Source organism: Homarus americanus, unplaced genomic scaffold (assembly GCF_018991925.1).
Source record: "Homarus americanus isolate GMGI-L3 unplaced genomic scaffold, GMGI_Hamer_2.0 scaffold31069, whole genome shotgun sequence".
Taxonomy (NCBI): Eukaryota; Metazoa; Arthropoda; class Malacostraca; order Decapoda; family Nephropidae; genus Homarus; species Homarus americanus.
In genome coordinates this window covers 66,613-81,607 of record NW_024729639.1, presented here as the reverse complement: position 1 = coordinate 81,607, position 14,995 = coordinate 66,613, and the positions used below count along the sequence as shown (strand labels likewise).

At 37.9% G+C, this 14,995-nt stretch overlaps 1 protein-coding gene across 1 annotated transcript in view; it reads right to left on the bottom strand.

Annotated features, from left to right (window-relative positions):
* Positions 1–487: 487 nt before the first annotated feature.
* LOC121866764 (probable glutamate receptor) overlaps positions 488–14,995 on the bottom strand; it is a gene marked incomplete at its 3' end in the record, with an annotated part of 52,297 nt that continues 37,789 nt past the window's right edge. The window contains exons 7-12 of the mRNA XM_042366459.1: positions 11,982–12,119; positions 7,174–7,264; positions 3,484–3,784; positions 2,679–2,896; positions 2,053–2,233; positions 488–587 (exon numbers count right to left, since the gene is read on the bottom strand). Coding sequence (XP_042222393.1) covers positions 488–587; positions 2,053–2,233; positions 2,679–2,896; positions 3,484–3,784; positions 7,174–7,264; positions 11,982–12,119 — 1,029 coding nt within the window. The remainder of the gene's footprint in view (positions 588–2,052; positions 2,234–2,678; positions 2,897–3,483; positions 3,785–7,173; positions 7,265–11,981; positions 12,120–14,995) is intronic.

The window sequence follows — 14,995 nt, the reverse complement described above, 5'->3', positions numbered from 1 at the left end:
GTGATGATGATGGATGAGGTTATATGTGGTGATGATGGAAGATGTGATATGTAGTGATGATGGATGGTGTTATGTGTAGAGATGATTAGACAATAATATAATAACAGTTTAATGCTAAAATAATATACTTTGCTGTACCGTTGTAGTGGAACTTACATACACCGTTAATGAACTATTGATGGAAGAAGTTTTGGGGACTGAACAGTGAGACAATGTGGAGCCTCCCGGAGGGTGGCGTCCTACCGTGGCCTAGCGGATGAGCCGCCCGGAAGGCGGCGATTCTGCTAATATATATATATATATATATATATATATATATATATATATATATATATATATATATATATATATATACATTTTTCACTGCTTTGAAACCAGAGGTGCAATTTGGTAGAGAGGAGCATGTGGCAGAGGAGTAGGTAGTGCACTATGTTCTGGCCCTCCACGAGGGAGAGAGAATGAGATAGATTATGTCAAATTTCTCTACCTCTCACTCATCGCAGGTACAAGAGGACTATTCTTGGGGCCGATCATGGACAACATCATGGGTAAGAAACCTTCCCGCGACATGTAGAAGTCACAGGATCCTGTTGAGGCGGAATTCAGTGTTATGTGGCAGTTTATGAGAGAAAATATTTATCTATATGTTATATATATAGTTATATATATATATATATATATATATATATATATATATATATATATATATATATATATATATATATATATATATACTATATATAGACAGTGGTAGCCAGCTAGTGAAACCTGAACCTTAAAGACAACACGATAAAAAATAAATCAATACACTTATGTTTTTTGTTTTTTTTATGATCCGTAAAGTTATATATGGGCCAATGACAAACATGCAGACTCCAGAGGAAGTATTCATGCACGTGAAGACATAATGTAATAAGGAGTTGAACTCTGTTTATTACGCTGTTTTAAAAAATAAGAAAGTTTTACCAAAAGATCATATGAGCTGCAACGGATAAAAATTTAAATGAGAACTATGGTAGACCTAGTACTTATGAGTGATTGTTTAACATCTTCACTAGTCACTGATGTAGGTGTGTCGCAGCTACAACTTATTGAACTTTCTGAAGATGGCAGTAAGAATTTTTTTTTTTTTGATGGACACTCTTAAGGTCTAGATCACAAGAGCGAAGGTGAATTACCGCAGGATCGATGTGTGGCTTTACATAGCTTTGCGAGTCTTTTTTTGTCTGCCTTTAAACGTGAGAAATCCTAGTAAAAATTACCTCGTTTGTCCACAATTGAACACAGGCCAAATTTCAAGAAAGTTATCGAAAGTAAGTATTGCAAGAAATCCTCCTGTCCTACCCGTGTGTCATACAATTTAACCTTTTGAGGGACAGGAATTTCTCTCAGCTGTCGTTAGTCAGAATAATACATCTTAGTGCGACAGTAACCATCGAAAGGGTTAAGATATATTTTGACTATTATCATTATTGTCATTATTCATTATATCGGTTTCTTTGTTCATTTCAAGACGCCTAAATTCTAAAGATATATTTCATATTAACAAAGTATATATCATCACACTTTTTATACACCTGTAACTCTATCTTAAAGTACTTGGGTGGTTTCCTTCTGACCATTTAGCCACCCCTGACATGTAAAAATATGAAATGTCTTAAATCGACGATAATGGAATTAATCAATACTCCTGCAGGTATAGAACAATTTTTTTTTAAGAATAATGTCAAAACATTTTTACAGTCCCCCAAAAACGTATCGTTAGATTTTCTATCGCCAGAATTTGAAACACTAGACGAGGTGCTTTGATATGATCCTCAGTACATACTCTTAAGTTGGCAGTAGGATTGGGGGAGGGAGTCGTACTTGTATGTAGCGTTCGAAAATATTCATACTCATTCATGCTCAAAGGTCTGAAAGCCTCTAATTACATCGACCCCATGGCTAACGATACCTTTTTAGGGGGGACTGTACTGTATATCTAATATAGGCAATATAAAAGAAATTCCTCATTGATTCCAGACTTATCCGTAGTCTGTATAAACTTATGACCTGAATGACTGAAGTCTTGGCTCATAAACATGTTACTGATTTCCTCCACCTCGATGAGGACGTGGTCTCCTCGCCTCACCAGGGAGTTGACGCTGCGTGGGAACTCTTTGATCGTGTGGAACTTGATCCGTCCAGATGTTTCCGTCTTGGCCACCTCTTGGAATATGCCTGACTGTGCAGACTTGAAAACCACATCATTTATACTCGTGAAACTTTATGGTATAATAAATAACACATTGTTTATTAGACTTCATTTATAATAAGGAAATTTTAAATATATATAATAATAGACCGTTTCATCTCAACATATTAAAAATGTAGTTTGATGAGGTATAAAAATAGTAACGGTTAAATATAAAGTAATTAGTTGCAACTGGACTAGAAATGAGGGGTAGATCATCATAATTCATGATGTATTAAAGTTTCATCCATTATATACTTATGATGTAAAAGGTTTTGTCACAAACAATCTAGTGTATAATCGAGTACGTAGCTAAATCAGATACCTAACCTGGGAGAACTTAATTCAGTTCACTTAATACTTTACTGTCATATGACCCTTACATTAGCTCGGTATCCGCCATATTAAAAGAACTGCGTTTATATGTTAGTAAAGTATAACATACATGTATTATATGTTCATTTGTTGAGCCACTTTGCCAAATCATGATAACCGAGGGGTCGTCCAGCACGTCTTGTAATGTTTGGTAAGGTTGAGGGATGTGTCTCACGGCCAGGAGGGACATGAGGTTGCCGGCGTAGCTCCGTGTTAACACCAGTGTCGTCAACATCCACACCCCCAACAGTACCCGCTCCCACCACCAGTCATCGGGGAAGGAAATGTCTGGAACGATTCCATGAGAAAATTCCAGTGGACAAAATCCCACCGGACAAAATCCCAGCGGACAAAACCCAGCCTCTTATCCCAAAAGTGGACAAAAACCCAGTCTCATATAAGATTAATTAATAAGATTAGGTGTAAAGACCTTTTGCCTGTTATCATATTGTATCAATTTGACTTTAAATTTGTTTTTAAAGTTTTTTTTTTTTTTAAATATGAGACTTTTATTTATAAGACTGGGATTTTGTCCACTTTTGGGATAAGAGGCTGGGTTTTGTCCGCTGGGATTTTGTCCGCTGGGATTTTGTCCACTGGGATTTTGTCCACTGGGATTTTGTCCTGTAGCCGTCTGGAACAGTGTGTACGCTTGAAATTATCCCAGCACGAACATTCAACAGCTTATGAAATTCTACTCTATTCCACAATGGCACATATGTATATGTATATATGTGGGGTTTTCATGGTAATGTGCTTCGTGTCCATTCTAGGGCCCGATAGATTATGGATATAAAACAAATCTATCGAGTTTTACGTTATTTCCTTGTATTATAGATATCAAAGTAATACTTGAACCAGTATAATCTAATTACCTTGTTGAAGCAATACACGAAACATACTGAAGGCATCAGTTGCTGATTCATTAGGAGGATTTGATAGCAGAGAGCAGAACAACGAAAAAAGAAACATAACCACAGGCAACACCACCAGCGCTGTCAGGATGGCCACCCACACCAACGGTGCCAAGGGCAGTAGGAAACCCCAGGGGTCCGCCTCCACCCCACGTTTACCAGCCATTATCCTAGAGTAGGTCACAAACAACGGCCACGTAAAGTCCACCACCTCAGCACGGCTGGCGCTGATGCCGAAGGGACCAATTGCGAAGTCTGCTTCCTAGCACCCGTAAATTAAAAGCCTCATTAATATTTTATCTCGTAACATTTTAACATCAACACACACAACCCAGGTATATAATAAGCTTGGTAGACAACCTCTGTCAACACAAACACTGTAGAGTAGTTAAAAAATACCTATTCATATAAATATATGTTTAAAAGATAAAAATTCAAGATTCATTACAAATGCATCTGTACAGAGGGATAGTTGAAATATGTTAACTGTTTACTCTGAACAACATTTGTCTTTCCTAATGACTTCTAGCCCTTTTTTTTGTTCGGGTATTAGCCCACCCGGGCACAGGTCACTGACCCACATCAGGGCCTGGGGGGCGAAAATATAATAATAATAAATAATAATAATAATAATAATAATAATAATAATAATAATAATAATAATAATAATAATAATAATAATAATAATAATAATAATAATAATAATAATAATAATAATAATAATAATAATAATAATAATAATAATAATAATAATAATAATAATAATAATAATAATAATAATAATAATAATAATAATAATAATAATAATAATAATAATAATACATTAATAATAATAATAATAATAATAATAATAATAATAATAATACATAATAATAATAATAATAATACATTAATGATAATAATAATAATAATAATAATAATAATAATAATAATAATAATAATAATAATAATAATAATTATAATAATAATAATCATAATAATAATAATAATTAATAAAAAAATAATAAATATTAATAATAATAAAAATAATAATATCCATAAATAATTCCAAAATGAAAACAAAACAAATCAAGAGTGATAAACGATATACAATATGTATGTTGTGTTGTTAATAGTAAGAGAAACAATTGAGACCCTGCAATTGTGTGCAAATGAGGCAGAAAGTCAGATCATCAACCTGGGACTTGGTCACATATAGCAGCAGAGTCTACCATTAGACAACACATTATGCTTCCAATATCTTCCCAGGCGGTAGTACCTCCCTGTTTGGTAGCTGCCTACTACCTACTACCTGTAATAGCTAACTGCTATTGTTATTATATCTTCAGTGTAATCTAAATAAAGGACCGTATATAGTGGAAAACTGCACTTTATTAGAATCCCGTTGAAAATTATGACATATTAAACGACATCTGAATATATCTGAAATATAATGTCATGCCCACAATGGAATGACTATTGGCAATAAATAAACGAATCGCATGCCAGTGTTATCAAGAGGTATGTCCTCCAGGTGTGGCTCCTAGCATTATGTCGGGTTATATCAGTCACGACTAATTATCATTGATTATAGACCTATTTTATTGTAGCTATGATTTATGATATTTAACCTTGGTAATGTATTTTAATTAATATATGAGTAATCCAAGATATAGGAATTATTTATTATAAGGTTCTCTTCTCTCGTTATTAATCATACTAATAACACTTGGCAACATATTTTAAAAAGAATCCGTAGCATGGTTGAGAGCAACTTCCTTTTGGTAATTTTGAGTTGCTGATTTCAAATCTGGCAATAAAAATTCTCTGGCACGTACAGTTTATTAGTTATGCAAAAAAAAATTAATTTTACAATAACTGAAAAATTCTATTTTTCCTGTTATTCCTGTTACTTTTTCCACGTCATCACTAAAATTAAATAAAGAATGAAAACAATCATAAGAAGACACAAAAAGTATTACATTAGCCATTGTTTGGGCATTTGTTATTTTATTTATTGTCCTCCGATTGTTGAAACCAGCAATAGTCCTCCACCATGGCAGGATCTCATCTACCCTGGTACCTTTCCTCCAAACGTCTAATGTCCTGGTGAAATCACTCTCCCTGTTCATCACTAACCGCCAACAGATTCTCAGGAAAAAGGTCCAAGTGCAAGTGTAGGAGGTGGACCTTCAGGGACATCCTGCATCCTAAGTTTTTGTAGTTTTTTAAGAGTTCCTCTACAAGTTGGCAATAGTTTTCTTTCTTCTTGTTTCCAAGAAACTCCTAGACTATAAGTGTGAAGGATTTCCATGCAGCTAGCTCATTTCCATTCAGTTTGTTTTCAAAGTCGTCATCTCGAAGTCACTTTCTTATCTGTGGGCCAACAAAGATACCCTTATTGACTTTAGCATCACTGAGCTGTGGGAATTTTCCCCTCAAGTACACGAACCCATCACCTTGTTTGGCCACAGCCTTCACAAAATTCTTCATTAGTCCCAACTTGATGTGTAAAGGAGGTAGAAGTACATCGTTTGGGTCTACCAAAGGAGTATATTTAACGTTGTTTTATCCTGGAACAAACTCTTCTCTCTTTGATCAGTCCTTTGTGTTGTAGTGTTTTTCTGTTGCTCTGTTGTTCCATAAACAAAGAAAACAGCAATATTTCGTGACCCCTCCTTGAAGGCCCAGTAGAAGGGCTATAACCTACAAATCGCCGCTGATCTGCCATCTATACTCCTTGTATTTAATAGCGGTCAGTATTTTCTCCATACTATCATACGTTTCCTTCAAACCTACAGAATTCTCTACTGGAACTGAGGGCTTCTGGTTCCCATTATACAACACTACTGTTTTCAAACTAAACTTGGAGAAATCTATAAAAGCCGCCGTTCCTTTTAGGAAATGTTTTTCTCCCAACTCTGACGTCAGTCCTTCTACATCAGTACACACACAGAGGGAATCCTGTATACTGTAGAATGAAGATAATGTAATATTTTTTTCCCTAAAAACAATTTTTTTTGTTTGTTTCGCTAATAAGTTCCATTCCTGCAGTCTTGGTGCTAAAAGTTCCGTCTGCTGTTTTGACAGACGGAGATCACGTACAAGACCATTAAGTTCACTTTGTTCTATAAGATGTGGTTCATTGGAAGTCTGGTCAATGAAAGGAGGATCATGGGATGATTCTGGGATTTATTCCTCAATTTCCTCATCCGAAGTTGAGAGCTCTTCCAAATCAGCCGGTGGTGTAGGTATAGGGAGGCCTTCTGCGTGAGGAACGGACCTTATTGCCAAAGGTACATTTGGATACTCAATTTGGTGAATTAACACAACCTAGGCGTTGTATTCTCTCTATTCTCCTGTTCAGTATTGCTAACCTTGCATTTAATATATCCCTCCCAACACGTATCTTATATTCCTCCACTACATGTACACATATGTCATAAAAATGTTACGTGACAGACATTTTTTATTGTTATATTTGAAATCAGCCCAAAATTAATAAGGTCCAGCGTATTTGATCCATGTTACCGAACCCCTGTCAACTAGTGTAATTGGTTTATGTGCATAAGAGGGGACAGTAAATAGTCAAGGCTTCACCACTATACGCTAACCATACCATCGATGTTGGACAAGAATACGCAGTCGTATTTAGAGCTTCACTGTACTCACCTCCCTGGCCACCATACCCACCATGCCGGTGTAAGACCCATCAGCCTTTTTTCCGCCCCAAGTGTCATCAGAGGGACGAACGAAAGTGTATCTAGGAAGCAACAATGTAAGTAAGTAGTAAGTCTTCATTGTAAATATTCATCCTACATCATTGTAACATTTTAATCAAGAAGGTTGAGGGAGATCTTCGTGGGTCCAACGTGAAATAGGGTCAACTTTACCGTAAGTGTTACTATTGCCATTACTATCATTACTAGTGATATTAAGAATACTTTTTATTGTTATTCTAATAATATTATCATTATGATTAATATTATTACCTTGCCTCTAAATGCACGACAAGTTATTGTATTTGGCCCTGTTTGTGTGTGTACTTATCTCCAAAATAACTCAAGAGCAAGTTCATGGATTTCCACCACACTAGGTAGTTTTCATCAGTATTTATAATGATCAAAATTATAAATTTCTCGTGGAAATCGCTCTAAAATTTACCAAATAATGTCACGGTAACAGTTTACGATGACATGAAATAGTTCCCAGGAGAGATCGCAATGGCATACAGTAACAGCATCATTAACTCGATATTTACCCTGTTATGGTAACGGTTAACAGAAGATGTTTAATAATTGGTATTATTGTTATTGTTACTGTTGTTATTATTCTTGTCATTATTACTATAAACATTGGTATCATTTGTAGAATTAATATTATTATTGATAGTAGTAGTAACATCAAAAAGTGGTGGGACCTGGTAACATCACATGGTCCACAAGTAGAGTACCACCCAAATGCCAGCAAGTCCTTCCTCATTGTGAAGCCAAAATAACATTAACGGGCAATAGAGGTGTTCAACAGAAGTGCGGTCAAAATAACTAAAGACAACCAAAGACATCTACTGTCGGTGCGGTAATCGGCATGAACGACTTCAAAACCGAGTAAGTAACAGGAAAGGTAAATGAGAGGGTGAAGGAAATCCAAGTTCTGTCTGATAATGCTAAAACGGGGCCACATGCGGTGTTTGCAGCATTCACCCATGGAGTCAAGCATCGCTGGAACTACCTGATGCGCACTATCCCTGATATCGGATCCCTCCTCAGCCTTCTGGAAGAAGCCATCAGCGTCATTTTTATTCCAACAATAGTGAAACATTTTCACTTAACCCCAGCAGAAAGGTCACTCCGTGCACTACCACCGAGACAGGGAAGAATGGGAATGACCAATCTAGAGGAGCTTGCTGCCACTGTACATCAGAACTGCCAAACTCACGGCAGCCCTCACTGAGCACATAACAGCTCAGAATGCAGCAAGTGAATTAAACAAGATTTGACGGTCCATAAGGACAGAACGACAGCACAAGTCTTTGCTTTCTAAACCTCCCTCTTATGGTTTCTCTCTTTCACTTTGTTTTCTAATCTCGAGCTTCCTTGAGAACCGATCCATGACAGTTGTTGTCGAGGGATCGATCTCTCACTCTTTCTCTACCAATAGTGGTGTCCCACAGGGTTTTGTTCTTTCACCTACTCTCTTCCTTCTTTTTATCAATGATTTACTTCACACTACGACTAATTCTATCCATTCTTACGCTGATGATTCTACTCTTCACTCTTCTTCACATTTGCCCCTTCCCCCTAACTCTCAAACTAGATCTGTTTCTAGAGTTGATATCATTACATCTATCAGTGCGGATCTGTGCAGCATTTCCGAATGGTGAGGTAGAAACTTGGTTAAATTCAAGAGTAATAAAACACAGTATTTACCAATTACACTTTCCAAATTAGATGATCTCCCATCAATCACATTTCAGGACGCTATCATTCTGCCAAATTCTAAAATAGATATGCTAGGCCTTACATGTAATGGAAGTCACACATCCTCAACATTGCTAAAGCTGCCTCCCGAAAGCTGGGAATGCTGTACAGGTGCCGTAGCTACTTCGCTCCTAAGAGTTACTTCAAGTATACAAGGGATTCATTCGTCCTAACTTGGAGTACTGTTCTCATGTCTGGGGTGGCTCTTCTTCTGTCCAACTGTTAGATAGGGTGGAATCAAAGGCATTTCGTTTTATTAACTCTCCTCCTTTAGTTGATAGTCTTTCTTCCCTTTCTCTTCACCGCAATGTTGCTTCACTCTCTCTCTTTTACAGTTACTTTAACAAGTAATGTTCGGTGGATTTGGCATCCTGTGTACCGCCGGCAAGGCTCGTAACACTCGTCTTCTCTGCGGTGCCCACCGTTTCTCTGTGGATGTCGGTCACACTAGATGACTAGATTAACCCGTTATAGTACAATGTACTATAACGGGTTAATCTAGTATGTACTATTAGGATGTACATCAAGGATGTACTATTAGTACATCCTTGTTTCCTCACACAGCCTAACTGTGGAATGCTATGCCTTCTCCTGTGTTTCTACACTCATACAATCTGTCCCACTCCGTGGTGTAGATTAATATAATCTTTTTCTTTTCTATTTTTAATTTCTTTATTCTCTTATTTTTTCGCCTCTTAGGCTCCGTTATGGGTCGATGACCTGTGTCCGAGTGAGCTATTCCCCGTATAAGAAAAAGGGATAAACTGCAACAACAGATGCAACAATTTTGTCAGAGAACTTGAAAAAAGGATAGTAGCTATAGCGCAAGAGGTGGGCGCCTCGAATTGGCTAACAACGTTACCTTGTCCTTGTTTTAAGGATATCTGGCCACTTCGCCTTTAGGCTATTTCGGCCGAAGCTGTTTTTTTCCTGAGTCGTTTTCTTTGGACTTCTTCCTTTTGTTCTTTTTGCTTTTCAATTTCCATTCTTCTTCTTGGTCTTGCTCTGGTATATTCTCGTAAAAGTCTAAAAACGCTGATAATTTTAATGTTACTAAATCTGGCTTTTTTGTCTTTTCTTCGGTCTTGTTTAATTCTGGCTTCTATTCTGTGGTCTTGGGGTCTTGATTTTTCTTTTCTGTGGTCTTGTTGGGGTCTTGATTCTTCTTTTCTTCGGTCTTCGCTACAAGAAGAGCCTCCTTGTAGCTCAGTTTTTTCTTGCTTCGCAGCTTAGCCACCCTACACTCCTCCCTCCACTTGGGACACTCCCGGTCGGAGGAGGAGTGAGGGCCACCACAAGCTGCGTATTTCTAGGCGGCCACCGAGCAGTTGGTGTGCTGGTGCCCGGGTGTCCCGCAACTGCAACAGACCTCCCGAGCTCGACACTTCCCTGCCAGATGGCCTTACCTCTGGCATTTGTAACACCTTGTTGGTCTTCTTTCATACGGTCTTACTGGGATGTTCTCCCATCCCAGCAATACGGTGCTTGGTAGATTCTTTGGGTAACCAAACATTGCAGTTAGGCTGGTCAGCTTCCATACTATTGAGAGCTTGTCTCCGATCAGCTCGGCCAGTTCTTCTTTTTCAAGGTGTGGGAGATGACTCCTAACACCAAGTTATCCTCTGTGCGAGCTTCCACTAGTATCATGATCCCGTTAATTTCTGTTCTGTTGGCTATTTGCTGGGCCTGTCCCCATTCCGCGAAGGTGACGATAAGGCCACCACTCACTGGTCTGCGGACGACCCTTGTCACCCCTCTCATTCCTAAGGATTCAAAAAATTTCCTAAGGACAAGGAGGTTTAGTTGCTTGTGCGAAGGGCATGTGACTGGGTACAGTCTTACGACCTTCGCCTGGTCACAGGTCAGCCTCATCGTCATGTTCACGTAGTACCTCGGGAGCAGAAAAGATCTTGCCTCGCTGAGGTGCAGTTCTCAGTCCAACGTTACCGATAAGGACAAAAGGCTTCAGTCTTAATAAACAAGAATTTACGTATGCCATTGCTCTAGGGTATGATTGGGCAGTAGTAGGTTTGTCCACCCAATGCATGTGTGGTTCATCCGATGACTTCGACCACACCATGGTGTGCTTGGGGCATCACGGCAAAAAATCTAAAGGAAATCTGACACAATGTCACGCTGGAGCCGACTCTACTTCCATTGGACGGTGAGAATCTCTGTCACATGACTTCCAAAACATCCAACGAAGCCCATGTGGACGTCAGCGCCCGAGGATTTTGGCCACGGGGATAGCAAGCCTTTTTCAACATCAGGATTTTCGACCACATGGCGACATGTCACTGTAACCTATCTCTCAATGTTGCACACAAGAGGAACGAGAGTGACAAGAACAGGGTGTAAACAAAAATAATTCAAAATGTGGATCAAGACAACATCACTCATCTGATGTTCCCAACCTCTGGTAGCATGGGACCAAGTGCAAGATGCTTCTACACAAGACTGGCCGAGGTATTATCTGAACAGAAGCAGCACCCCAGAAGTTACGTTGCAGCCTGGTTGAGATGTCGACAGTCCTCTCTGTTTAGATCTGCATTGCTTTGCCTCAGGAGAATGATATCTTCGACTTCAACGCCAACAACAGTCGCAGATATTGACTATAAGGCAACAATCACTGAATCCCGTATAGACCTGCGGTTTAACCAACTCAGTTGGGGTAGCTAATTTTATATTAGGATATATAATATTAAGGTAATAAAATAGTGGCGAAGGTGTTGCTATTGGGGGAGGCTGGAGGCCACGTTTGTAATAAAAAATAAGTAGTGGTGGTAGTAGTAGTAACATAGCACTACTAGTATTAGTATAAGTAATAGTTGTATAGTGTTATAATCGTTAACAATGTTTTATCTCTATCTTATTACAGTATGACTATTTACATCATCTTTTTTAGCATTCACCATTTCATCTAAAACTCCCATGAATTAATGAGTTTATACGACCACCCAACAGTAAGTTGATGGTGACGGATTCTGAGTCACAACTCACGAAAAGTTTAAACTGATGGAAAGGTAGTCGAGAATATTGGCGAAACTGCCGGCATACTTAAGCTTCTCTTCCCCGACATCCTTCTTCACGGCCCGGAACTTCTCTGTCGCCACCACGAGGTTTGGTCTGTGAGGAAACCTGTCAAGAGTATTTGATGTTTATTGGTCTATGAGGGAGCTTGTCAGAAAAGATTCTAAGTTTATTGGTGGATGATGGAAGTAGGCAAGGATAAGTAAATGTTTATTGGTGGATGATGGAAGTAGGCAAGGATAGGTAAATGTTTATTGGTGGATGATGGAAGTAGGCAAGGATAAGTAAATGTTTATTGGTGGATGATGGATTGGTGGATGATGGAAGTAGGCAAGGATAAGTAAATGTTTATTGGTGGATGATGGAAGTAGGCAAGGATAAGTAAATGTTTATTGGTGGATGATGGAAGTAGGCAAGGATAGGTAAATGTTTATTGGTGGATGATGGAAGTAGGCAAGGATAAGTAAATGTTTATTGGTGGATGATGGAAGTAGGCAAGGATAGGTAAATGTTTATTGGTGGATGATGGAAGTAGGCAAGGATAAGTAAATGTTTATTGGTCTGAAAGCGATTCCTGTCAAGAGGATCTGAATGATTATCTGTCAGGATATATGTTAGGACTTAGGCAATATTTATTGGTCAGTAAAGAACGTCTCAAGGTATAGTAGACTATAAATATAACACCAACTTCAAAGACACATTAAACTAAAACCTAATACTGAATGGTGGGAGGAGTTCTGTTGCAAGGTTTAATATCACAAACTCTTCCATAACGATATCAAGGCAATCACCGACTCATTGGCATAATGTGAAAGAATTTTAAATAATAATACATAACATACAATCTGTCGACTTTCAAAAGTTCATGAAAGCCGGTTTAATGAAGAATGTACGGTCTCCTTGATGACCATGTGTATACATCAGGACCTAGATTACAGTCAAACAAGTATGGGTGGTCACCGCACATTAAATTGGGGTACTACAAACAGGGCCGGATTTACCTACTTGTGGGCCCCCAAATTTATAGAAATGTTTGCATGTTTCAATAATCTATATATATATATATATATATATATATATATATATATATATATATATATATATATATATATATATATATATATATATATATATTTTACTGTAATTATTTTGCAATGGCCAAATGTCATCAAATATTACATAATATCATAATATTATAATGTAAGAAATAAGAATTTTAACACAATGTGACACATCATTACTTTTAATCAAATTAGTTCTATATCATGTACATCTTATATATGGGAATAATGAAAGAAATACAATTAACTTGAAGCATAATCAATTTTGCAAACACATGAAGTACAGCAAACTGTGTGAATTTCAAAATAAATTCTTCCTACGTTTTTTCATGGAAAATTTGGCAATGATACTGTTTGTGTCAAGGGATTGTAGGAGGCCAGATTCAATGCATAATAATGAAAGTAAGTTTAATCTGGTTTGTCCCATGGTAGGCCTCAGGTGATTTTTCACCCTAGATAGAGTAGAGAAAGACCTCTCTCCTTCACAATTTGTAATGGGGATGGTAAGGAAAATTCTTACCAAGGTACTAATGTTGGGAAAGGCAGTTGTCAAAATACCATCTTTGGACCTCAGCAAAGTGGAGATGTTTGTCACTGACCTGTCAGATTCAGAAGACAAAATGTCTTTAAATTGCAAAAAATCATCTAGAACAGATGCTTCCAGGTCACTGGAATAGGTACTGACAACCAATTCCAGTTGGGCTTTGAGATCATCATATTTCATTCTGTCATACTCCGTTAAGAAGCTAAACAGCTTCTTTATTTCTGAGTAGGCATTCACTCTGTGCTCTAATTCATTTCTAAGGCAATCTAATATGGTGTAGAAATTGTCCACCTTGAACTTCTCACGTGGATCAAGTTGAGTTTCAGTGCCAACTGATTCATCAAAGAAAAGTTTTTCTTTTTTGTTCTTTGTGTTGTCTCAGTGTAGACAGGCTCAGCAAAAGCCCTAGCCTGATCTTCTATTTCATCAAACTGACCCTGTCTCATTTCTGAGACGAAGGAGATCAAACTCTCATACAGTTTCACAACTGACAGAAGGTCGGTCTCAACTTTTTGAAGTGATAAGCTGGTTGCATTAGACCTTGTTAAGATTTTATACCATATTACAGTAAGAAGTGCTGTTTCAAATGCTTCCATTTGTCTTATGAGGCCTTCACATTCAAGCTTTGTAGCCACAGTTTGTCTACTGTCAGAACATATGTTCTCCAGTGCTGACTTTATCTCAAGGTAATGTAAAAACACTGCTTTAACAGCATCAGCCCTCGCATCCAGCGAGTTTCTGAAAGGGATTTCACTACGATCCCTTCAGCAGGTAGTGCAGCTTTCAAGTGATCCCATCTATATGTGGAGGCTGAGAAGAAGTTGTATAAGGCTTGCAAAAATCTGGAATATGAAACAGACCCAAGGCAACTGCTGGCAGCTGATGTTCCTACAAGGTTCAAAGAGTGACCTGCACAAGGGACATAATATGCCAGGGGATTCATAGCCTTTATTCTGGCTTGGAGACCAGTGTAAATGCCTGACATATTGGCAGCAGTGTCATAACTCTGCCCTCTCAGGTCACTCAAATCAAGACCAACATCTTTAATTAACTGTACAACAGTTGAGGCTATGCTCTCTGCACCATGATCATGTATGTCTATGAACTTTAGAAATCGCTCAACAGGTTTGCCATCAGGTTTGACATAACGAACTATGAATGTAAGTTGGTCAGTATGACTAACATCCGGTGTGGAATCTACACTAACTGAATAACATTTGGCTTGTTTCACTTCACTTATGATAATTGAGTGAATTTCTTCAGCCATTAGATTGACCATTTCCTCACAAATCGTTTTTGAGAGATATGAAGTCTTTCCACTACCTACAGCACCATACTTCTCCAGATGCTGTGCAAGAAAAGGGTCAAATTTTGCCAGG